Source organism: Ambystoma mexicanum, chromosome 2q (genome assembly GCF_040938575.1).
Source record: "Ambystoma mexicanum isolate Mex_15411 chromosome 2q, UKY_AmexF1_1, whole genome shotgun sequence".
NCBI lineage: Eukaryota > Metazoa > Chordata > Amphibia > Caudata > Ambystomatidae > Ambystoma > Ambystoma mexicanum.
In genome coordinates, this window is record NC_090924.1 from 599,800,569 (window position 1) to 599,827,600 (window position 27,032).

Genomic DNA, 27,032 nt, shown 5'->3' on the forward strand with positions numbered 1-27,032 from the left:
GAGATCTGCGTAGTGCCATAATAAATGTGTAGTGCCAGAATGGATTGATGCAGGCGACACTGTGGAACAGGTATGACCATGCCCTTAATAGAATTTACTGGATCTATTGCTCCCCTAAACTTTTAACATTTGGCAAAAATCATTGATTGTAGTTTACTAGGGGATGCTGTGAATTTCTCTACTTGTATGTGTGCATAGTTTTCTGTGGAATCGGTCCAGTACTTTGCAAAGTGTGCTTGTGCCGTATAATAGTACAGAAGGAAATCTGGAGCTGACAATCCTCCCGTCTCATACCTCTCACACATCTTGGGCCACTGGTGTCTCACTGTTCCCCCCGTCCTCCCCATACGAATGTGACCGCTACCTTTTGTAGTGTAACAAAGTATTGTCTTCCTAGCCAAATGAGTAAGTTGCTGAATAGATACAATAGCTTCAGCACTACCACCATTTTGAGCAGGGCTATCCGGCCATATATTGATATTGGGAGTTTGTCCCACACTAAGTTTGTTGTATTAGTATTAAATACAGCTCGTAATTGTTTAGGTATAATGTTTGGCTGTCTGTTGCCATGACTATGCCCAGATAGCGTGCTGTGTTTGGGGACCAGCGAAATTGGGCTGCAGCTTGGGATCGTTTAGTTGCAGGAGTCAGGGGAATTATTTCCGACTTTAGTCTGTTTATTTTACATCCTGAGTATTTTGCAAATGTGGATATTTCGTCCATAACTGGTGTTAGGTTAATTTCGGGGTTGCGCACATATAGCATCGTGTCATCTGCGTATAGTGAGATCAATTGTGTGGGGCCCCTTATTTGTATTCCCCTCCAAGCATGAATGTGACAAAGTCTAGCCAACATTCCCACTATTGTGAGGGCAAAGATAAGGGGTGAAAGGGGGCAGCCCTGCCTCGTGCCCCTCTGGAGTGTGAATTCAGTTAATAGTGCATCGTTTGTTCTGACCTTAGCTTTAGGGTTTTTGTATAAGATTCAAATATATTTCTGGAATTCCCGCCCAAAGCCTAGCTTTTTCAGTATAGAGTACATATATTTCCACGAGAGTCAAATGCTTCAGCATCTAGGGCTACTGCCACTACTTTTGCTTTTGGATCCATTTGTGAGGCTATGGCGAAGAACCTCTGGATGTTTAAAGAGGTGGATCTGGTGGGGATAAATCCTGATTGGTCTGGGTGTGTTAATTTATTCATGTAGGGGAGTAGGCGATTAGCTATTGCCTTTGAGACTATCTTAGTGTCCACATTGATCTGAGTTAAGCTCTTGCGGGCATTTGTGAGGCTTCAAAAGGACTGTTATTATGGCCTCTTTCATTGTGGTAGGCAGTTCACCCTTTTCTAGGGCTTCTTCCCATACTTCATGAGTTTAGGGGTGAGCTCCTCATTGTATAGTTTGTAGAAGTCTGCAGGTATACAGTCTGATCCAGGTGCTTTGCCCGTTTGGAGTTCCTTGATGGCTTGTGTGTGATTTCTTCAGGGGCTATAGGTAGGTCTAATGCCTCCCTTTGTCTGGTTCAACTCGGGCATAGGAAACTAGTTCATATAGGTCCTAAGTTCTTCTTCCGTAACCTGGTCATTTTTCGTGTACAGCTTTGTGTAGAGCTCCAGAAAGATAGAAAGATCTTAATATCTTGGGTGTTCATGTGTACCACACCATCCCGGTCCATTATGCTTGTGATGTGTTTGAACCCGTATTCATTCTTAATAAGGTTGGCCATCGTGCGTCCTGCTTGGTTGCCTTCGCCGTATCTCCTGGCTCTTGTTGGTTGTACCATATAATATACTTCTTGTTCCGACAGGGCTTTAAATTTGGCCATTTGTTCTTGCAAAGGTCGCAGGGTGGGTTTCCCTGGCGTCTGCGAATGGATTATTTTCAGTCTCCGTAGTTCCCGCTCTGCTTGGTTTAGATCTTTCCGTATAGTGCCGAGTGTACTGACTGTCTTTGATAATAAGTGGCCTCTCAGCCACACTTTGAATGTTTCCCATATTGTGAGTGAGGATCTAACGGATCCTGTATTATGCTCGAAGAACTCTCTGATCTTGGTTCTTAATGGTTCTATTATTGCAGCATCTTTAAGCAATGATGGTGGCATCCTCCAGGATCGTGGATTTTGCTGCGTGTCGCTCAGATGAAACTCTAGCAGGAGTGGGGAGTGGTCCGATAGGGTGCGTGGTAGTATAGTGCATTCTTGCATGAATTGGATGAGTTTGGGAGAACAGAGCCAGGAGGTCTATCCTGGAGCTTGAGCCATGTACGTATGAGTAGAATGTATATTCCTTTAGTCCTGAGTGTTTCGCTCTCCATGCATCTACCAGGGGTACGGTCTCCATTATCTGGGGAATAGCTAGTGCTGCTTTTGTGTGGGGCATGTGTACGGTGATGATCGGTCTAGAGTAGGATCCAAAATCGTATTGAGGTCTCCTCCCTCCCCCCCATAGGATTTGGGCTGTGCCGATTGGTGTAATTTGTGCTAGTACGTGCAGGTAGAATCCTGGTGTAATTTGTGCTAGTACGTGCAGGTAGAATCCTGGTGTAATTTGTGCTAGTACGTGCAGGTAGAATCCTGGTGTAATTTGTGCTAGTACGTGCAGGTAGAATCCTGGTGTAATTTGTGCTAGTACGTGCAGGTAGAATCCTGGTGTAATTTGTGCTAGTACGTGCAGGTAGAATCCTGGTGTGTCCGTGTTTGAGCTATATGTATCGATTATTATCACCTCGCGTCCTTGTAGTGCCCCCCCATATTATGACATATCTTCCCTCTGGGTCTGACTCAGCTCTGGATACCTGGAACCCTGTGCGTTTGTGCACCAATTCAAGTACCCCTCCCTTGCTTGCGAGGAATAGTTTGTTGCATACCGTATCTGGCCCCAGCTTTGTGCGAATGTCTTATCTTTCGATTCGCGTGCGTTTCTTGAAGAAGCAGGATGTCTACTTTGAAACCATTAGCATATGTTAGTATTTTCCTTGCTTTGATGGGGTTCGCCAGGCCTCTGATGTTCCATGAGTTTCAGGTCTAGATCCTTGCTCCTTCCAGCCATTTTAATTGTGGGCAATGTTTTCTCATTTGGTTAGAGCAACTCTTGAGGGTATTGCAAGCTCTGCGCATGACAGTTTTTTCAGATAACTGAACTTTGAACTCCCCAACTCTTCTTTGGCAACAGGCCAATTGTTCCATAGGGACATTTAGTTTGGACTCTGCGATTACCACTACACGCATGTTATTTGGTCTTGATCGAGATTCTAGGTCCTCGCATTTTGCTTTAAGGGATTTTATTTCTTTGTGAATGTCCACTATGGCCTTGCTCTGCGAGGTGGACGAGTCTTCTAGGGTGCTTACCCTTTCTTCTGCCTCTGCTACTCTGGCTTTTACTGTCCGGATGTCTCAGCATATTGACGCAATATTCTCCCATGTCGTCCAGTTTGTTGTTGATGGCCGCAAACCCCTTTTCCATCGCTGCCATATATGGGGCCATGTCCTGCGCAGGTGTTTGTCGCAGAGCTCTATGGGGGTTGTGTTTGAGCATTTTCTGGTTCTGAGTTGGAAACCCCTGCAAATGCATCCATTGGGCCTTTGTTTTTGGCGCCCCCTGTCATCGTGTGCGTCTGTTCAATGGGCGTATGAGATCTGTGCTTTGGTACTTTGGCCGCGATGGTGTGGTCTTCCCAGATCCTGGAAGGGTTTATTGGGGTGGGCTGTGTAGAGCTTCTTTGGCTCCTGATGGTAGCGATAAACGTTGGCTTGGTATACGTTCAGTTACATGTGCTCCCCGTACCCAGTGTCAATGGGTGGTGGGCCCCCACCAGTTCCCTTGTCACGTGGCCTCTCCAACGGTTATTGGCAGTCTCTGCCCAGAGGATTTGTGGCTCGTGGGAGCCCAGCAGTGAAAGTGGGCCAAGGTAAAGGTGGGTGGACTGGGACTGCTCCCCGTAGGACCGGGGGTACTGCACATACCTTGTCCGTCGTGGATATGACCAGGTTGGAGCCAGTGTCTTCTGCAGAGTTCCGGCTGGATTGTGTGTGTTGTCAGGGAGCGGGCGGTTGTGTGCGCACACCATGTTGCGTGTGGCTCACTTCCACTGTGCCCGCTGCAACCCGATGTCTGTTGCTGTGGGTTGTGGTTGCTTCCTGCTGATGCATGTGTGCCTCACCGCCAGGCTCGGCCCCAGGGGTTCTGTCCAGGTCGTCCTTCGCCTCTGTTTGCACACGTTGGTTTGGAGTGGGCTGCCGTTGGCACACCACTCTTTCCCAACAGCTGATCACCGGAGCTCTGTGCTACAGGGGCCCCGCTGCCTCCCGCTTGAGTGTGCGGGTTATGCTGACAGGGCCGGGGACCGCTGTGTATCTGGCTCTGTAAGAATCCAATTTCCGGCAGCTGTCACCGGAGACTTTTGGCGCGCTTTTCACCCTGCTGCCAGGTTAAAGATGGTTTCTACCAGTTTCAAGGCTTTATTTAGCCTGATATTTGGGCAGGTCATTCGAGGGATTCCACTCACATTTTTTTCTGTTTCGTTGTCCTGTATTCATCGGGTATCCACAGGATTTATTTCTTCAGGATATTTCGGGCTGTGGAGCGCTTGAGTCAAGCGGTCATTTTCTTTGGTGCACAACAGTGCCCCCTCCACCCCCAGGGAGGGTGCATGTTAATCTAAGCAGATACAATCATCAAAAATACTATTACGTTAAGTAATGCAGGTCTTCTGATGCTTGGGAGTCTGCTTAGAATCACATGCTGTGCATAGACTAGCGAGCAGTACCCAGAGTTGGTGTTGGGAAGTCAGAAGGAACAGTAGTGAATAGATGTCTTAGTACCGATTGTCCCACATGTGAATCGGCACTAGAATGAGTATCTAGGCAGTAGTGTTTTGTAAAGGTGTGTACAGAACTCCAGGTTGCCGCTTTGCAAATGGACTCGAAAGGGACATTTGCAATGAACGCTATGGCAGCCCCAATGGCCAGAATAGAGTGCTCTAGGTTTGAAGGCCAGATCTCTCTTGGCAAGAGTGTAACAGAGTGCAATTGTCAATCCAAGAGAAGGCCGATTAGAGACAGGGTCCCCTTCTCTACCAGCCGCCACTGAGACGAAAAAGTATTTTCCAGATATGACTGCCCTGCGCACATCTAGTGTGTGTAGGCTTCTTTCTGCCACCTTAGTGGGGGTTCTGCAAGAATGTGGGTAGTTCTATTGATTGGTTCACATGGAACTTCGAAATGAATTTGGGCGCAAACCCTAGGTGAGTGCACAGAACCACCTTGGCCTTCTGGATAGTGACAAATGGGTCTAGAACTAAAAGGGCCTGTAGTTCACTAAAAGTGACTGCCACCAGAAAGGCGGTCCTGTAAGCGAGTGCTTTAAGGCTAGCCTTATGCATCGGTTCAAAGGGAGATCCCATAAGTCTAGTTAGTACCATATTTAGGTCCCATTCGGGAGCTAGGTTTGAAATGGGGGATGAAGTAGTTTAACCCCTTCCATGAAAGCATTGATTACAGGGATCTTCCACCACAAGAACTTGCTCTGGGACGTGGTATATGCTGAAAGTGCGGCTAAGTGGACCTTCAGGGAATTAAAAACCAGACCAGTAAATGAGTCAGGTATAAGCAGTTTATAGGATTGAGTCTCTTGAAATTACACCAGATGACGAAGCGTTTCCATTGATTGGAGTAGCAATGTCTGGTGTTAGGCTTTGCTTCTCCAAGTATGTTCCTGCAGTATGCAGTGATAAAATCGTGACGAAAAGGTTGCATGTACCAAAATAAAAATAAAAAAAATTTAAAAATAAATAAATAAAAAACACCCTACGGCATTGCCGTGGTTTGACCCGTTGAAGGTGTACCCCATTACACAATTTAAAGGGAGCAGGGGTTGCAGGGGTTTACATGGATTGCGGCGGCAGAACTACAGCCTTTTTGCTGCAATAGTGTGTCCATGGCAACGTAGTTTCATCGAGGGGAGATCTACATCAGATGGGAGAACCAGGGTTGGCAGGCCCACATTGGGGCCACCAATATCATTGACTGGTTCCTTGTGGAGTAGGTGAGTCATGGGAAAAGCGTAAACAAATTTCCCTGACCATGTTATCCAGGGACCGTTCCCCTTGGAGCGCTTCTCAGGGTACCTGGAAGCGTAATCTGGGTGTTGTGAGTGCTCCAGAGTTGCGAACAAGTCCATCTCTGGAAAGCACCATTCTGCGAAAACGTTGTAGACAATGTAGTTTCCATTTGTACTCTGGGTATCGGGAAGTCTTTGCCGAGTACATCTGCCAGAAGACCGAGTTCCCCTGGACCATGTTTAGACAGGAGGAACGTATTTGAGAGCCCACTCCCATATGTTTTCAGACAGTTTGGATAACCCCGGAGAGCGAGTGCCCCCTCGTTTGTTCAGGTAGTACATGGCTGTTCGTGTGGTACTGTTCGTGAGGCCTAGTACTGTTGTCCCCTGTAATTGTGTCTGAAAGGCCTTGAGGGCTTTGAACACGGCTAACTGCTCAAACAGGTTTATGTGGGTGGATGCTACTGCTGGGGACCAAACGCTGTGCACCGTCTGCTGAAAGACGTGTGCCCTGACCCCATGAGAGATGCGTCCATTGTGAGAGTGGCTTCTACTGTGGGGGTGGTGAAGGTCTTCCCTTTCAAGAGGTTTTCCCTCAAACACCACTGCAGAGAGAACAAGGGCTGTCGAGACAACCAGTAGGGCGTCCAATTGTCCGCTGGCATGACACCATTGGCTGTTGAGTAACTCTTGCATGGGGCGCATGCGCAAACATGCGTGTGGGATTAAATAAATGCAGGAGGCCATCATTCCTAACAGACGCATGGCTTTGCGTACTGTCACCTCTCGACTGGCTACATATTAAGGGATCTGAAACAGCATGTTTTGAACCCTTTTGTTGGAGGGGAAGACAAGGCAGTCTTCTGTCCGAATCAGAGCCCCCAGAAATTGTTTGACTTGGCTGGGGTCTAGGCTGGACTCTGGTTTACTGAGAATCCCAGACTGAAGAGAAGAACTATCATCTTCTGGCTGTTTGAAAGGCATGTTCCATACGAATCCCCAGTTATTCGCCAGTCGTTGAGGTAAGGATAAACTGGGATGGATTGCCTGCACAGGTAAGCCACCGCTTCTGCCAGCACCTTTGTAAATACCATTGCGGCTGAGGCAGTGCTGAAGGGAAGGACATTTAACTGATGGTGATTGTCCTCCATCATGAAACTCAGGTATTTTCTGTGCGCTGGCAACATTGAAATATGAAAGTATGCATCTTTCATGTCCAATGTTGCCATGTAATCCCTGTAATCGAGGGATTACCTCTTGCAATGTTATCATTCGAAACTTGCGGTTTGACAAATCTGTGGTTGGGCGCAAGTCTGCCGCAGGGCGCATGGTGAGATCCTTTTTGGGTACAAGGAAGTACACTGAATAAATACCATTGTTTACCTGTAGAATGGGGACGACTGATTGCACCCTTTTCCTGCAGGATCTCTACCTCATGCAGTAGGATCTTCAGCTGTTCGGGTGACAAACGCCTGGACATGGGTGGTCGGTAGCAAGGTGGTTGGCTGCACTCTATACAGTAACCGTGGGTAACGGTCTCGTCTTGAGCACCCACTGGTATGTGGTAATTCCCTCCCATGCGTGTAAGAATGAGGTTATTCGTCCCCCCCCCGACCAGGCAGGGAGGGGAGGTGTATCAGCAAGTCATTTCTGGAGGCCGGGGTGCCTCTAGGGGTGGTGCTTCTACCCCTTCCTTTGCCATGGTGCCGTCCTACAGTCAGATTAGTTTGAGGCAGCTGACCCTTGCCCTGAGGACCATGTGTTTCCCGTTCCGTACTGATTGTGTGTGGGAACTGATTGTCCGCGAAATGAGCAGCGAGATCACCCGCCTGGCTGCTGAACGGATCTTTGAGTTACCTGGTTCAATGACGAGTCTCATGTTCCTTTTTCACTAGAAACTGCGCCTCATCTACCGCTTTGCCCTACAGGTTCGATTCCTCTACCGGTTTGTTAATGAGCGATGCTTGTGGTTCTTGTTTGACTCCCGAATTTTTCAACTATGCGTACCTCTTCAATAGGGTACCTTGGGCCAGTGTTCTCCCTGCTCTCACAGCATCTGGGGTGTTTTTAAGAATATTATGATTCACCTGCCTCCCTTCCGACACAATTGCCAGCAGGGGTGACCGTGTTGGTTCAGGGACCTCTTGCAGGCCTTCCTGTAGCAGGTTCCACTGAAAGTCGCTGTAGCTGGCCAACAATGTGGTATTGTTGGCAATTATGATGGAATAGGCTGCCGCGGTGGTCACAAGCTTCCCCGGGGCAGTTCCTGTCTGGTTTGTGCTTCGCCCATGGGCAAGGGTACTCCTGTTCTTTTCATAGTTGGTCTGCATTAGGGAATCTGGGGTGGCATGTCGTCTAATATAGAGCGTGTCTGATGGCGAGGGGCGAAAAAGCTTTGACCCGTGGTTTCACAGCCCTTGTTTGCGATGGTGTCGAAGGGGCGATGCACCATTTAATGGAGTTCAATAAAGGTATAGGATGGCTTGAAGGTGGTTTCTCCTTATATCTTCCATAAGTCGGCGTCTTGCACTGCTTCTTGCGTGGCAATCTGAAAATGTTCTGCCGCTTTCTTCAGAATGGCATTGAATGCCATCTTGTCATCTATGGGAGATGCTGATCTTATAGGAGGAGATGCAGGAGGATCCAAGCACAATGTCTGGATCAGGGGTATTGGTCGGTGACAGCCATGGTGCATTATCCCCTGGCTGTTTCTCCCCCCCCCCCCCCCAAATCTGGGGCTTGGTCAATGGGGTCCTCAAAGGATCATCTTCCTGTACATAAGGGTCTAGAGGAACCTCCTCTGGTTCGGTCAGGTCAAACACCTCATGAAGAGGGTAGGCGGTCCTTTGGAATTTAGATAGGGTATAGATATTCCTCACTAGGCCTCTTTAGGCATGGTAAACCTTTCTGAAAAGGCCACACATTTTTAAAGTTTATTCATACACCCTTCAAACCGGTCTCTGGTCTATAAAGATGAACCAGAGGTGTCTGGAGGGAGGTGGGGGGGAGGGGGAGGGGGAAGACTCTTGAGGATCTGTGTTCTTAGGCCATCGGGATTTATTAAAGAGTCTTAGCCAGGGGCTGGGGACCTTCAGAATACTCTTCCTGCCTTTCTTGGCATGTGGACGTGTCCCTTGACCTGTCCTTGGGCCCATTATCCGCCAAAACTATGTTTGCAAGACTCTCGCAGATGGACGGGGTATCTGGAAGGGATTGTGACTGTTCTAGCGGCATCGCCGTAGTTTGACGTTACCGATCTTTCTGCGTCAGTGCGCTCTTCAGTGGCAAGGGCGTCGGCACAAAGTTTCAGAAAAGGCATCGAGATGCCTCATGAAACTTTGTGCCGACGCCCTGGTCACTGGAGTGCCCAGACGTATGCTGCCTAGGGGGTTGCGGGGAGGGCTTGGCGTCTTTGACTGTCCTGACGAGCAAGTTGAGGCATTTGAAGGTTGTGGGTTTACCTTTGTGAGTAGTGTGTGCATCCCTGTCGCTGAGGTGTACACTCCCCATAACAGAACCAGTAGCATACATTCTTGAAAAGAAATAGAGCCCCAGACCCCACTCTCCCTAATGTGTAGGCCTGGCTGGAGGACCAAGGCCACGCAGTCTACAGTGTCGACCGGAACACCAGCCAGCGAAGTCTGGAGTAGTCGTCGATGAAGGTTGTGGACAAGGATATTAATAAGCAATTTTTACAAGCTACACATAAGGCGACCAGCTAGCTGTGCAGAAAGAAACATTCAAAGGGACCTCGACGTGTGAGGGATTTTGGGTGCACGTCACGTTAGGGATAGTGTTACAGGCACACCCATGTCGACTTCCCCTTTCGATCCTCGAAAGACAAGATGAAATACTCTGCAATGTCGGACTATATGCACAGCATGTGATTCTAAGCAGATTCACAAGCATCAGAAAAATAAAATATCAATCTGCTGAAGAGCAGGAGCAGGGTTTATGCTTGTTGAGCGAGAGGATTATATTGATATTATACACTGGTGCACATGGGATTTAAACCACATAGGACTAAATGTTTTTCCAATTTACTAAGCATGGCACCGATTAGGACATGACAGCTTTTTAAGTGGTACTAAAGAAATTGCAGCACCGTTAACGCAGATTGGCGTTTTTGTGTGAACACCAGAAAGAATAACTGGAGCACAAATGCTAAAGAGCTGACATTAGTTGGAATGTTTGTGCTGGAGCAGAATCCTGTGGTGCGAGGCTGTGGTCAGCCTGTTGGATTCTTCCTTTGCAGTCCTTATTTAGGATCTGGCCTCAGTCGACTCTAGTCACAATGTCACCCTCAAAAGAACCAACTGTCCCTTCGTAGTTCAACATCTCAAATATGCAGTAATGTGCCACCTTTAAGGAAAGGATGGAGAGTCAACTTACCCTGATCATCAGTCTAGCACTATGTACTAAATATGTACATAATCAGTACTAAAAAGGTAGGTATTTAGATGCGTGCACCTTCATTTTAATCTACACATGGATTATACCCTTCATTCGTCAATGTTGTAACACTAGGTCTTGAACTCTAAACAGGACTCAAAACCAATTCTAGTTACAAATTAAAACTAAAATCTGCAGACATCAAGTTTGCCATGTCAGAACCACGGTTTCAGAGGACAAGAGCGAATCCCTAAGCAATTCACAATTATTCAGGTAGATAATTGTAACCTTCTAAACTGCATGTTCAGAAATCCCACCTCAAGGGCTGGTGCCTAATTTAGTGCCATTCTTGTACAGGCGACCTTTTAATTATTCGATTTTCTTCCAAAAATACATACCTATGCAGCTCCTTTACTGACCACTGGAGAAAAGAATACGACATGCAAGAGTAACGTTTTGAAGTCCAAGGTATGTTTCAGTCTTTCGCATCACCATGATCTGATAAGACATTTATGAAATAACGATCCGCTATGCAACTCATGTGCTCTGGTGGTTGGTCCTCTGACATCGATGACAATGGTTCCGACATGGGAAACTTCACCTATGCAGATTTTCGTTTAAATGTGCAACTACGATAGGTTTAGAGTGATCCTGTCCCATTTTGAGATCAAAACATTGTTACAGCATTGACCAATTAATATAATAGATTGAATATTGTGGTTGTTTGTGCTTTTTATGGTTGTTTGTGCTTTTTAGTAAGGGTAGATCAGTATGTGTATTAAAAAATTGAAGTGCTCACATCCAAATACCTTTTTAGTATTGATTAGTTCATAATGAGATAAGTGGCATCTTTATTGAAGGCTAGATAGTGCTCAGGGTAAGTAGTCTACCTCGATCCTTTCCTTCGCTAGGTGGCACATTACTGGTTGCACTATAAGAGACAGTTTAGTCACAATCTCAGTCAAAAGAACTAGTGTTGCACTGTTTCTTAATTACAAATGTGTCTCTTATTTGTGTTTCACGGGTAAAGTAAAGCAAGTTTCAGGGGTACCAGAGATTGTTTCCGCTCAGTCTACTATAACCAACGCCAAACTAGAGAACCTTCAGGGTTTACAGTCTGGGGTCCTGCAGCAAAGATGCTGTCTGGTACTCGCGATGGCACTCTTTAATCCTGAATGGTCTAAAAAGGATGATGGGCAAATGGGCATTACAAGTGCAAATGTTAGCTAGACGAAGAGTGTGCAATATAGAGACAGTCAAGGAGTAATTTATGAATCCCACAGTGATCTATTCTAGAACATGGGTGTACTTGAAGGAGCCCTTAACCAACAATGCTCCTCTTGGTTATTGCCCTTTACCATCAAGGAACAATTGATTCAGGTTTTTATTAAAGGATAATTCATCAGGGACAACACCGAGGAAATAATTTACCCTGAAGAGACATTTAGTCCTCTGGCTGATGAAACTTGGAGTCTCGACTCCAAATTGCTGGAACAAACAGGCACTCCCACCCCACCCACCACGACTGGCTCCCAGCCTTACGGTCCACAATGAACCTTCCAAATGGTGCAATATGCACACCTGCAAAATAAGACCCCTTTTATATGATCTATATACACATCCGAAGTCAACCCTTTTTGAGAACCCATAATTCATTTTAAGGTCTATCGATTACAATTTGCTTGCTACAGCTGGCAAAACATGCATCACCTACTACAGGGACTGCAACCTTTGGGCCTCCAGAGGCCTTAGGATCACAACTCCCGTCAGCCCTAGCCAGCATAGGCAGTGGCGAGGGATCATGCGAGTTGTAGCCCAAAACAACTGGAGAGCAAAAGAATCAACAGGGAACTCTTTGGTTATAATCATAAAGAGCAGAGTGGCGTAACAGTGTCTTAACTAAAAGATTTTGGGTGCTTGCTGTGGAAATAAAATGGCAGGTGAATGATCTATAGCAGTTCAATGCTACTGTGAACCTTATTCCAGGTTTGATTCAAGTTGCAACAGTAAAAACCGTATGCACTGTAACAAAAAGAAAAACCAGGAGCACCTGCATTTTAAAGGGTTAGACACCAACCAAGAAAGCACAGTTCAATGTGAAAATGTCCCCAGGAAAATATAGTCATCTGAAAATGTCAGCAAAACGTAGTTTTAAAAAATTTAGGAATTCAATACATGCAATGCAAAGTGTGAACATGTTGCCAGTATTATGTCACCAAAAACCTTGCCCAACTCCAATTACAACCCTTATTCTACCCTGAACTCTTACAGAAACACCAGCCCGTCAGGGCGCTAAAGCATTTTATTTGCATGCAACACCATACAAACAAAATGAACAGAGCCTATCTCTACCCCACCACCAGCCAAGTACATAGCCCTTGCCTTAATCCAAACTCTTGCTACAATACTAATCTTAGCCGTATCCTAGCTGCAACGCTACCACTTACCCAAATGCTTACTTTGCCCTAACCACTAGGTTAATCCTAACCACTATCCTACGCCAACATCACCAGCCCTCTCAAACCTCCCTATCCCTTTTAAACACCCACACCATTACTCTATTAGCTCTAGGCTTACAATAACTCGTACCCAAACACCAACCCTGATACTTAATCTACCCAAACCAAATCTTGACTCCCATCTTTACCCCTATCTGAATACTAAACTAGACAATCACAAGCACACTAAATCCTCCTTCACCCAAACCCTTACTGTAGCAGCACTGCCATTTTGGCTACTTTTCAACTGATAGCGCAACTAAATTATTAATTGGTCATATTAAATGTAAATCAATTTTAAAAAAAAGCCACTCAGTACCTCCCTTCACCGCCCCAGGCTCCATTGGGCGTGACAAGAATGTCTCTGCAGGAATCGGTCTCTGTGTTATAAACCATGAGCTTCAAGGGTTTCCCCTCATGCGATTCAATTAATGCGTAGAAATCTTCAGACTGAAAGGGGAATAAGAAGTTTTCCAAATCAGGTAATTGATTAATTAAAAGCGGAGGTACAGCAACTAGCGAGAACGGGATAAGAGGGAGCTTGACTTGGTGCTTTCATTCATAAGTAAACAGGGGAAGGGAGGAATGGGGACCCACACTCCGTTAAAAGAAAAGGACGATTATTTGCAGGGATGAAATCACAGGCAACCTTCATTCGCAACATTTCACACGCAGAAGGAGAACAGTTAATACTAGACCAATGATTATAAGTCCTACCCCTTGAAGTATTTGGTCCGACCCAACAATGTAGTCCGTATGGGGCTGAAGGCCAGCTAAAGATGCAGGCGAGTTGGGTTCTACATCCTAGAAAAGAAAAGAAAAAAAGATTACACTCTTGATTTAAAAATGCATACACCGATGCACATTCAGAAAAACGTAATCGTTTATCTGGCTGCAAATTTAAGGCCAACCATGAGTCAGTAGGAGTCCAGTTACTCCAGAGATAATGCGTTGGTGTGTCAGCGTGAGAGGAGCTGCAGCAACATTGGCTTCACGTGCCTGGCTCCCTTGGTACAGTGGATTGGTACAGTTGGTCCCTCCTACTTAAACTGACTCACGGCACATAGCGCTTCCCGCCAGTCTGTAGGAGTCCAGTTACTCCAGTTACTGCGAGTTGCTGGGAGCAAATGGAAGAAGGAAGAGACCGGCTTTCAAACACTTTGTGCATGATTGAACAGTTTAAAATCAACAGTATGCTTGTACTACTAAAACACTGAATCCAACAAATAATCCTGGCTATAAAAAAACAGGACAATCAATTGTGTAATTCCCGAAACGAAACCATTATACTTAACTTTACTAAATTTTTTGGTGGCAAAACCCTGACTTTTCTTAAAGAAAGCTAAAATATTACATGCAAAAAATAAAGCTTAAGAACAGAATCTATATAATCTGCAACAGAGGCAATCTTCCACCGGTTTAACACCCTCCTCTCCAAACTAGCTAAATCAGGCATGTGTGGCGAGGTCAGTCTTTGGATTAAGGGACGTTGTGCTCATACTAAAACTAGCCAACTGCAAAAAACTAAACTGGAAGGGCTACACTTCACTGTTGCATAGCTTAACTATTGGCAGTGAAAATTAACAATAAAAGCCAAGTTCCACAATGCAACCCCACACCAAACATTAAAGCACCAGTTACACAGTTCGAGCTGCCCTCCCCTACACAATGTTCACAGGGGAGGTAGCAGAGTTGGGTAGGGGCTGGTCAATGGACTACAACGTTCTTCCATTATATAGATATTGGGCAGCAGTATCATGCATCCTTCACAGTGCAGGACCACTGAAGCAATTTTCGTAGTCTAAACCTTGGTGATCCACATTTCTGTAGTAAAAGGTAATTCATCCACCGGATTTCTAAGTTTTCCATTAATTTGAAGTTCCAATCAGCCACCGCTTCCAATATTGTTGAAGACTGATGGCCAGAAGGGAAAGTGAATAGGAGTACATGTAAGACCTCAGAACAGCACTAATCACTGCAAACCTGGGCATATTTGGAAAACATCAAGCTCTAAAGATGAAGAGGGCAGTCCCATGCATGTATCCCTGCCATTGAAAGGTTTACTCCTTTTCAAACGTTGCAAGGAAGTGAGGGTGAGTATTATCCACCAAGATGGAGGATTCCCCGATTAACAATATTGCTGCTCTTTTGTTACAATAGTAGAAGTCATGACGGCCATAGGAACAGAAGCGTCTAAGTCCCTGTCCCAGACTATCCAATTGACTCTTTTTTAAAAGTGAAATAGCAATTTTGGGCACATATTTAACATTGTTTAGTACCATTAATGGAACTGGGCGTGTTCCCAGCTGGTGGTTTCAGACAACAATAGTCCCCATTTCCAAAAAGGGCTGCACAGAAGCTGTATCCCAACTACAGAACAATAGGTTTCCTGGATTCAAATTACAAAATGTATGGAAAGGCACAACAGACACTTCGAAGGCTGGACTGCTGACACTATGGCTAGCTCAGACCTGCAAGTGGGATTCAGGAGAGGCTGGGCAGCATCATATTTAATCCTCATATGGCATAAAATTGCTTGAGTATTGAGGAAAAGGCCCTTTTATATGGCCTTCCCGAATTTGAAGTCAGCATCCGATTGCGTTCCAAGATCTATTCTTTGGCTTACAATAAGGAAAGGGGCCAGGATCCATACTTGGCCCCATCATTGGTGCAATACCAAGACAAGGCAGGTGGGAGAAGTAACATGCCTTAAAAAGGCATCAGACAAGGTTGTGTTCTGGCCCAGACTAATTTTCTGCTGAAATTAAAGCCCTTCGAGCAGATGCTCCAACAACGAACAGGCAGCTTATCCCCCCACACTGTTGAACGCAGACAATGCTGTGGTCCTATCAAAGACCTTAGGTTTAAGCAAACGGCTTCCATGGTTTGTGGCACTATGCAAACTGAAGGGATTGGAAAGAAATCGTAAAACAAAGGAGATCATATATGCAGGAAAAAGAAATGTGAAGACAATCTCAGCACATCAAGGGAGTTAAAGATGATAGATAGTTCGGATTTGGCCTAGTGTTTTTTTTCTTGCCCAAGGCGGAAGCGGGACATGCAAACAGCAAAGTTATCGGACTCTAGATCAATATGGCACAGTTTAGATAGTAATTTGCTTGGAGGGTTTCCAAAATGCAGGAACAGGCCACTCTGGAACAGAATTTCTGGGGCTGCAAACAGATTATCATTGAAAATACATTTTTCAAGACAGTTACTGGAACTTCCAACAGCTACACCTACGAGTCTAGCAAATTAATATGGCTTAGTATCGATATATGCAGCTGTGAAGCCACTATTAAGCACAATTATGGCCAAACCCATCTTGCATAACTGAAGGAGCAATGCTAGATAATTGATGTACAGCTGTATTAGCGCAGATACCTCAGCATAGTTCAAATCCAGATACCAGAACAGGATTCTGGAAGTTTATTTTGCCCGTGCTGCAACAAGTGAAAGGAGGATTTAAAGTTTCATCTGGACTTCGCTTGTAAGTGATACCTAGATTATTTGCATGATCCTAATTGTTTTAAAGAAAATTGAATCCAGCCATTTCAGACATGCTGAAGCAGTGAGAACGGACAGCATTTTAGCTCCTTATGTCCATGCTATAAAAATGTGCACAAAAGGAATACAATGTTTGGCTACTTGCAGCATTAAGCATCTTGCAAGCATAGAGATAACTTGGGACCGCATAGACACTATCTGGCTATTCTTTTTTGCTTGGTACTGCAGAAATGCCAAAAGGAAAATAAAAACAGACTAGAGATCAAAGGGGGCAAAATATTATTTATGGGTTTATCTATATTTTTTATAACCATATTATGAAGTTATTAATTGGGTTTTTGGGGATGTTAATGGCTGTGGCGGAGGGGTGCGTTCATAGAATGATGAATTTCTAGGTTTTTATCAGTCTTTCTTAAAATGAAGATACATAACTACACAATAACAAAAAAACTGACACATGAACAAAGCAATTATCCTCTCCAATCACAGCAAAGCGGATACATACAAGTTACAGGCAACATATTTTACCCTCCAGACTCGCATATCCTGTAGACTTTGTGGTCTGCCCCAGGTTCAATTATCAAGGACACCCTTGGATTAACACACACGCTGGTCCAGCTGCATCAATAATGGCTAAATATTTCACCATAGAATTTCTGTATCATGGGACATTGCCATAGTAAATTAGAGAAAGACGACAAAGAACCCTTAACAGTCGGAGTCATGGCGTGACCACATTTTTTTTAAATTTTTTTTTTTTTAAAGTCAGTAGATTCTATGAAGGCCCTTCAGCTGGACCAACTGGAAACAGAGCTGGGATCGCAACCGCCCGTGGGACCAGCAGGGTCTCCTGCCAGTCCTCCATCTCCAGGGCACTCACATCCTGTTCCCCACTTGTGCTCGCGTGTTGGGTAAAATTGAGAATTAACCGATAAAGCAAAGAGATGGCCTTTTTCAGAATCGGCTCAGAGTCATTAGACTCTAGGGGAGATCAAGTAATGAGATCATAGCTACCGTGGAATAGTATAGACCGAGCATGGCCAAGTTGCATGTAAAAGAAGTCAGTGAGCAACATCGTTGTATCACATCTTCCACAAGACAGATACTCCTATTCACCCATATCCTGGCAAAGCCCAGCCTGAGAGTCTCCAGAAGGTCTATTGCCCCTTCATGGAAACCACCCCTCGCCATCCCAGAGTTTATTAATTTAACTATTTGGTGTGTGAGGATAATTTGTTGGGATGCTAGTGTCAAGGCGTGGCTAGAAGCCCCTGCAGTACATCTGGAGTGGGCCATTACCTAAAAACCAAGAATATTTAAGCCCTGTATGGGGGAGAGCAGAAGCGATTCTCCAAGCAGCCAGTCATAGGCGACTGCCAAAGGGGAAGCCCAATTCTGGACGTCTGGGAGGCCAATTACCCCTTCACAGAACAGTATATAAGGCAATCCTGGGCTGGAAGTCTCGCCATATTAGCTTCTGCTCAATTTTGATGAATTCAGTGCTAGGAATACTAACCAGCGTGTTCTGGAAAACATACATGTTTTGCCAGTTTTAAATTTGAAGGCATGTTGGTGTTACTGAAATGATTGCAATATGTATTTTAGAGCAAAGATGTTGCAGATTTGGTGTAATGTTTGTGTTTAATGGTCTATGTGCATAAAAATGGAGTGGTGAAAGACGGGGTACAATGCAATTTAGTACACTCAGACAAAGACGGGATTTATTGCATCCAAAAACAATCTCAACCATCATTAGAGACGTTCACAAGTTAGTCCTCAACACCTTTACATTCAGAGGATTAGTGCACATGAAACACCTCTGAGCTACAGGGTCAGTTTTCTCATTTGGCACACCAGTAGCAATCATTGTCAGAATGCTCCATGGCCAGAGCACCACCGCACCACAGACTATCAGAATCAGCCACCATATTTTATATAAAACTTATGGAGTAGCAAAATCATGTATACAAATGTTACTGAAACAGACTTTCACCAAGAGGCTCTCCACCCACAAATCGCCAGTGGTTGAAGAGGCTACCATTATTCACCCCCCTCTATCAGGGATCACCTGCATTTTGGGAAGCACCCCACCTCTCCTCATTGCTGCATCTGTCATGCCTTGCCATGCCAGGGGTAACGCTATAGAAGTGAGCAAATACTGGCAGAGGAAGGCTTGATTGCTCTAGCAGCAAAGGTCCATGACACAGCACAATGATCTTACATGGATCTGTAGACAGTTTGATTGAACTATTCATTGGCCAAAGCCAAGTGCATAAACTGGGTGCCATGGTTAAAATCTCTAAATCAATGAATTTAAAAAAAAATGGACAAAAGCTAAAAATGGCTTCTTCTCTGCTCTAACTTACAAGGGCTCTCAGCCAAGCATTGCTCTATGCTGCAGCAGAGAAGTAATACGCCACTAACCTGCAAGTCCTGTTCTGCAATATTGGTATCTTTCAGAGATTCACATGTCGTTTGAATAGATTAAGAAGCAGTACATACAAGAACAAGGGCAAGGGGCAAAGCTTACTTGGCGGACCACCCCTCAGATTACGTAGCACTGCTTGGTCGACCCTGTACTCCTCCAATTAATCCTGTTTTGACACCGATCCCTGTAAAAGGTATGGCCCGATGTCTATATGGCTGCCCTGCTCCATCAGGGGGAACACAGAGAAATGCTGTAGTGGCAATGATATCCCTCGCAGAGTGCTATAGGCCTGACGGGAAAGGGCCGGTTAGCCAACTGATTACAGTACAAGATGCATGCCAACAGCCATCATGAAATAGAAGACTTGGAAAGCTCCCTTGCCCATGGTAGAAGGACCAAATATCAAACAGCCGAGACGACTTGCAGAATTGCTTGATATAAGCAACATACAACTTCATAGCCCACATAACATCCAGTTCTGCCTGGGTAGAAGGGGAAACAAAGCTAACCGGCAAGACCACTGGGTTCTTTCAGATGTAGGTGCAGGATCACAGGGTTGGACAAAGCTAAGATTTCCCCCACCCACCTGGCAGAGGTAGTAGCAACCAGGAATGTAGACTTCCAGGATAACAATTTAAGACAGGAAATGTGCTGGAGCTTAAATGGGTGAGGGGAGGTTGGGCATACACTTGGATAGGATCACATTTAACTCTCAGGCAGGAGTCTGTGCTGGAGGAAAGGCCCAAACAGTCCACCAAGTAATTCCTTAAGGAGTCAGTGGGACTACCTACAAAGAATCTACCAGGAGAATGTGTAAACCTGAATAGGACTGCAAGATGCGCTTTGAATGATGAATGCACCAGACAATTTTCAGCCAGGCCAGGGATGAAAGGTACATCAAAACTAAGCTTGTTAGCAGAAGTGATCAATTCCCCAGGCTTCACACCAGATGTTGAAACTTTTCCTCTTCGGTTTGTAGCATGAAACCGTGAAAGGTGCCCTGGCCATGGCGAAAATATTCCGACAGCCTCGAGGCAAATCTGTTCCAACTCCACTAACACAGAAGCCAGCCCGTCAGATTGAGGGAGGCCAGGTTGTGATGCAGTACTGCTCAGTCGTCCCTGGACAGAAGATTGAAAAGTGGAGGCAACTTGATAGGAGGCGCCAATTAGTGAGGATTTCCAAAATCGCAATTGCCTCGGTCAAGCGCAGGCCACCACGCTCAGTTTGCACTGATGCTGCCTGAAAAAAGTTGGGAACTTGTGGGATGGGGAAAACAAAGGCATTTTCCGTCCCACAGGAAAGGCAATGTGTTCGCTAGGATTCTCGCGTGAGGATACCAGCTGGCAAATGCCCTGCACTTGGTGTCCGAATACCCCATGCATGGCAGGAACGCAGCTCCCTGCTGAGATAGCCTGTCACTGTGCAGTGTATTCCTGGTAGATGGAATGGGATGAGGCATATCTTGTGGGCTAGGGCCCATTTCCATAGGGATTGGGAGAACAGGTGCCACCTCGTTTGCAATGTAAAACATGGTTGTAAAGACTGGAGGGGGCATCTGTACTTCCTTCTATTTGGTTGGAACAGAGGACCCCAGCCAAAGTTCTCTATATGGTAGGTATGGACCGGAAACCAAGGCTTAGGCTCTTTGAAGTGATGCAGACTGGTTCTCAAGTACAGCGTGTCTCCCCATCCAAGCCCCCACAAAGGAATGTCCACCCAATGTTGGGCGATAAAACAGCTTCTTTATATAAAATAAGGTTGTCAAATAGATACATATAAATAACAGTTTGTACTCCGGCAGTTCTATTCAAATAATGGCAAAATTATATAAACTGCAGTACACCACACAATACTAGATTCAGAAATAATGCACCAACTGCTTACAGTCTTTAAAAAGCATGTGAATTACTAAGCAAGAGGTGACTGCATAGGTTAAGGAAGAAAAACATGTTAGTAACAGGACAGACAGTATACATTATTCAGACAAACAGTGATGCTGTATGAAGAACACCCCCCTCCTAATGTTCCTCCCCCCCAACCCAACATGGGCAACCTCAAAAGGAAAGAAGGTGTACCATCTTGTCTATTACAGCCCAGACCTAATTATCTGCTTTTTATTTTGGAGGTTCCACCACCCCCAAAGTACCCGAGATGCCACAGGAGAACAGGATCCACAACAGATTGGACCGCTGAACGATTGCTGAGCCTGGAAGATGCTCTTACTTGTCACAGTACCTTGGAAAGCAAAGTAGTTGAGTTTCTTGGCTTTACTTGCAGGACCCCTGAAGAATGAACCCCTTTTTAAGGAGGCCCTGGTGTTCTCCATTGGTGGGTCGTTACGCCAGCTGTGGTCCCACGAAGGTGAAACTTGCTGCGGACTCTGAAAAGGCCTGGCTAAAGAGGAGACCCCCTGGGGACGTTGGATGCCTTTCTGTGGCGACGGGTGCAGTGGTTACAGGTGGCGTTCAGGATTTTGCGGTTTACCAACTTTGGCATCGTCTGTGCTTCAGCTGCAGCATGGACCTCTGTATGGCTTGTGGCGACCTAGACTCGACGACCCTCAGGACGTCTTTGGATTTTGGTTGTTGGAACCCCACCGGCGGACCTTACTCTGCACACAGCGAACTAGGATCTTCTGCAGGTAAACGTGGTCAAATGTCATGTCAGGGATGTCCCTTGAAAGATTTTGTACAGGTGGAACTTCTGGGTGTCCAGCAGCACTATGCCAAGGTACCCCCCCTCTTCTGGAGCACAATCCGGCTTCCAGCGGTCACAAAAACGCCTCTGGAGCCTGGGTGACGCAGCTGGACTGGCTCAAGATGTCCAAGCACTTCACAAAGACCCCCTTCCCCGGATGGCAGGCACACAGAACTGGCTTGCAGGATACTTCTGATGTAGAGTAGCAGGTGTACTATAGACCCTCGTAGCTCGGGAAGAGGTCTCCTACCCAGGTCCTCTCTTGGATCAGTCCTTGCAAGAACACTGCAGCTTTCGGATTACGTGAAGAAAATGCAGCAGCAGACCTCTTCCATCAGCTGGGCTTCAGGGAACAGCTTCTTGCTTCAGCTTCTGCCCAAATTGGTGAGTGAAAGGTCCTTAGTTATAAACTTGTCCGCCATTCACTCAGGCTGACCCAAGCTCAGGCAGCCAGGCAATCATGCAGCCAGGCACACACGCATTCAGGCCATTCAATCAGGCACAGCATGCGAGTTGACTTCAGACTCCATTCATACTGGTCCCACCCCAAAGATGTACCCACAACACAACCCCGTGAAGGCCCCAGTCAGTCTGACAGGAGGCAGCACCAGAGCCATATATTGTATTTCCACCCAACAGCTAGTCAGGGAGAAAGGTACAGTCGGGGCTTCCCAGGACTTGGGGAACAAGGTGTAAAGGCAATAGAAACCAAGGGGATGCAGTGCCATCTGGCCGTTTCTTCAGGAATCCCTGGATTCCTATGGCAGGGCCTAGGTGTCCCAAAAATGGAGGACACTGAGACACTGTCCTGTCAGCACGTAGCTGCCAACATCCCATAACCTGCTCTGTGAGCAATACAGAGGTGCCCAAAAACATAATGGGTACAAGGGTGTACCCCCACCCATGGGTGCCATAAGGGTATCCCATGGGTGTTCACAAAAAGGAAAAAGAGATGCACTGCCGGATGTCCAGACTGGACCTCAGCAGCAGAAAACACAGAGAAGTGTTAGGACAAGGACTAGGAGCCCCTGCCCCTCCAAAAGGCATTTCCAGCAACACATCGCCCCCGAGAACGAGGTTAGGGTTACTGATCTCCCATGAGAGATTGTTACCCTCATCCAGACAGTCAACATACGTTCTGGAAAGGCCATCTGCATGGTCATGACTCTTCGCTGGCCTATGCTCAAAGTATAGCCATTGCAGGCTAATGGACCACCTGAGCAGTTTGGGGTTGTTGGGAAGGGGGTGGTCTATTTCTCGCAAATTTTGCAGAGGAGATTAGCCGACGAAGTGAAACTAGTACAAAGTAAACTGGTGAAGGTCGCAGCAGTAACAGCAGCACCCCCAGTAGACCAGAAGAGGGAGGTTCGTCAGTGGCTGCACAGGCTAGAATGGCTGCAATGTGGGCAGAGAACAGGCAGGAGCAGTGTGGAGGGGGAGGGGGGGTAACAGTACATGGGAACCCAGTGGCAAGGAAGACAAGCAAGAGGACAAGGTGGGCTCCAGGGACAAAGAGGAGGGTACGGAGGGCAAGGACCATGCAGGTGGTGGGGCCATTTTCCAAGGGTATGCCACAGCAGGCAATTATCTATATGAGCCACTTTAAGGGTTTACGGTCAATTTGGACCTTGAAGGCAGACCCAGTAAGGTAAGCTCTAAAACACCCAAGTGCCCAAATTATACCAAAGCACTCCTCAGTGGCCCAGGTAAGTTCTGTCGAGTTGCCTACTGATGACAGGATGCTCTCTCCTTTGTCATCTGAGACAAGACGGCTCCAGTTCCTGCCACTGGCATCAGTTTGCACAATGACGAGTTCCATCAAAGGCCCTCTGACAGTCTTCACACCAATGAACCTTCTTAGGCTGTTTGGGTGATATAAGAGGGGCAGATATGGTGCCATAGTCCGTCATGAGGTTTCTGTAGTAACCAGTGAGGCCGAATAAGCTCACGAGGTCTGAGTAGAGGGACTCTCCCTAGTGAAGTACAAGCTGTACAGGACCTAGTTTGGATTTGACCCCCTAGCCCCCTTCTACCTCACGACCAAGGTAGGCTTCCCCTGTGCCATCTGGCACTTTGTTGCCTTGGTAGTGAGGTTGGCCCTTTTCATAGCCTGCAACACCTTAACCAAGTGTGTCAAATGCCCTTTGAGGTAGAACTGTAGACAGCAATGTCAACCAGGTAGGTCCCACAGAAGGCCTCCAGTCTACAGAGCATGATTGACCAACCTTTGGAAGGTGGCAGGGGCATTCTTCAATCCAAAAGGATTTACCGTAAACTGGTAAAGCCCATCTGGTGTTGAGAAATCGTTTTTTCCTTGGCCTGGTCAGAGAGCTATTTGCCAATAGACTGATGCGATGTCAAAGGTGCTAAAAAAACTTGGCAGCACCCATATTGTCCACAAGCGCATCAGCCCTGGGCAATGGGTGTGCATCAGTCTTGGTGACTGCATCGACTCCTCTATAGTTGACACAGAACCTCCAATCCTTGGTACCTGCCCAAGGACCACTGGGCTGGTTGAGGGTTCAATCACATCCAAGTCCAACATCTAGACAACCTCTGCCTGGATGTGGTTCTTAAAAGTCAGATATCCTGTAGCATCTTTTGACAGGTACACCGTCAGTGTCATATCATGCCTACACCATGGGGTGAGGCCTGGTGTCAAGAGAACCGAGGGGCATACTGCTGGTGCAAAGCCCTGCAGGTCCTCTGCTGCTCTGAGCCATCCTGAGGTTTACCATGCAGCAAATCAGAAAAGGGCACCCTCATCCTCTTGCTCAGAAGCTAGCAAGAGGCATGCGACTTCCTCTCTTCTGTGTAAGAGTTTGAGCCGGTTGACATGGAAGTCTTCAGGGGCTACCGCAGGAATACCCATGTCCCCAAGATGGGCGGAGTACTCCATCTGGTGAGGTTATCCTAAAGGGTCCAGACCTCTTCTCTGCCAAAGCTTGAGGCTTGGAAGGCTCCATCATAAAGATCTCCTGACCAGGAGTCCAGTCCATATGAGGCCTTAAGTATTGGTTCAATTCTTGGCTTGCCCCAAGATTTACTTATGCTATCTGTGCCTTTCTCCTTCTGAGGCCCAACACAAAGTTCCCAACTTGCTTGCAGGACCTGGAGGTGTGGCTTTCAAACCTTCACTTACTAAGGCAAGGGGCCACCTCACTGGATGTTCAAAGAGGAGCTCAAAGGGGCTAAAAACCACACCCTCTTGAGGAACCTCTAGGCAATCCGCAGGCATGGCAAGTGGCGGTTTAGGGGCTCTTCCAAAGCACCCAACATGCCCTTGACAGTCGTGTTAAACCTCTCAACCAGTCCATTGGTCTGTGGGTGGTAGGATGTGGAGAACTTTTAAGCAACCCAACAACTCCATCCACATAGCTTGCATGCAACTGGACATGAAGTTAGTCCCTCTGTCAGAAATCACCTCTAAAAAAACTACTCTGGTGAAAGTGCCCAGGGGAGCTCTGGCAACCACGTTTGCTGTTACGGTCCAAAAGGGTATAGCCTCAGGGTACCTGGTGGCATGATCTACCAGTACTAGGATGAACTGGTGTCCACCTGATGTTGGAGGATCTAGGGGATGAACAAGGACGATGCCCACCATCTCAAATGGTGTGCAAACCACTGCAAAGGCTGCAGTGGGACAATGACACTGCTTCCAAGTGGGGCAGGTGTTGCAGAGAGTCACTTCTACTCCCATCCTTTGACAATAAAAGTGGACCGAGAGCCTTTGCTTGCTCTTCTTGGTTCCCAGATGATCAGTTAAGGGAACCTCATGGGCCAACTGCAAAAAGGGCCGGTATACCTTGGGTACAACCAACCTCTTGAACGTACCGGGTTCAGGCTGAGTGGGCTCACTGTAAAGGAGCTCACCCTGCAAACTAATCTTAAAAGACCTAGGCACTTCACCTTGTGCCTGGGCCCCGTTTCCTCAGACCCTCACGAGATAATCACTCTGAGCCTTACAGAAATCCACCCTAGGCCCACCTTCAGCCAGCAAGCACTGGAGGTCTGGGCAGTCCTCTGGGGCGATTACCTCTCGCCGATGAGGGTCCTCTGGCTCCTCCCTCAGCAGTTGAGGCTAGGTCTACCACTGGGCCTAGCCCCTCAGAAGCTGGGACCACAGTGGGTGATGCTGAAGCAGCAAGAGGAGCCCCTTTTCACATAGGCGTCTTCTTACTCTTACTCCTTGCCTTGGGTTTCCCATTTGGCTTGGGTAACTGACTATTGGTCAGACCCCGTTTGACCGGTGACCTAGTGACTGCAGCAGCAGTCAGGGGTAATCCATCAGAAATTAACCCCAGCTCTACTAAGTCTTTCCCCAACAAGATGTTGGTAGGCACATTACACATTATGCTGAACCAGGACAGGAAGCATGTGCCGTCTAGTCATCCGAATGGGGACTATGGCTACAGGAGAAAATTTATGGGGACCACCAGCTAACCTGGTGGTTCTCAGAGGAGCACCTGCATAGTCCTCTGGCCTGAGCAGGGTCCTGTCTACCACCATCATGCTAGCCCCAGTGTCCCCCCAAACCAGTGGTAGTCTGGCCATTAATGAGGACACTTTGCAACATCCGAGTATGTGGGATAGTAGCCAGTACTTCTGAGTACTGGTCCCAAGCCCAAAGGGACACTAAGGAAGCATCAAAAGGTGATTCCTGGAGAGATTGGGGGGGGGGGGGTTGAACTGGCCTCCACCTCAGGCATAGGATAAGGGTAGGTCAGGCCGAGAGCCTGGACACAAAGTGCCTTACCGTTGGGGTCAGCCTTCTTGTGGTCCAAGGCCCTGCAATCTCAACAGGTCCCAGGAATGTGGTGAAGTGAATTGGATCCACTAGGAGCCTACTTTGCAGCAGGAGCACCACTACGCTTACTCCCACACCCATGAGATGTCGTCACTAGACTTTTGGACCTTGTGTTTAGGTGTATTCAAACGGGCTGCTTCATGGGCTCCTCAGCCTCCCAAGGGGGTCCCTTTTTCTTTGTCCTTCCCCCCAATCTATGGGGACGCCTTGTGAGAGACCCACTTTTGAGCCAACTTAAAGGGGTCCAAGATATTCTGGTAAGCAATGTACTAATGCAGCTCTGGTGAACAAGCCTCAGAAGAAAATAGCTAGGAGGTGGGAATTCAACAAGACAATTTTCTAACCATCAACCCAGCCAATCATTTATATGTGCAGCACTTACCCATCAACCCAAGACATTGTCTTATAATCCCTCATCCAAGGTAGTGGGCAGGGGTCTGGCCAAACCTGGCAACCAAAGCAGCTTTCATACACTCCTACTAGCCTCTTCTACACTCGTTTCAGAACACAGTCATAGCTAGTCTGAGGTACTCTACTTAGCCCAATCTAAAATTATCAACATCGTGGATACCACAAGCAATCTCAAATGCTTCTATCCATTGGAGGATATCAGAACCCTCCACATACATACCAACAAAATCCTT

General features: G+C 46.7%; 1 protein-coding gene across 2 annotated transcripts in view; it reads right to left on the bottom strand.

The window, feature by feature from the left end:
• The window catches only part of GORASP1 (golgi reassembly stacking protein 1), a 234,819-nt gene that overhangs the window by 118,036 nt on the left and 89,751 nt on the right, over positions 1-27,032 (bottom strand). For both annotated transcript variants that reach the window (XM_069647745.1, XM_069647744.1), the window contains exons 4-5: positions 13,664-13,750; positions 13,266-13,396 (exon numbers count right to left, since the gene is read on the bottom strand). In XM_069647745.1, coding sequence (XP_069503846.1) covers positions 13,266-13,396; positions 13,664-13,750 — 218 coding nt within the window. The remainder of the gene's footprint in view (positions 1-13,265; positions 13,397-13,663; positions 13,751-27,032) is intronic.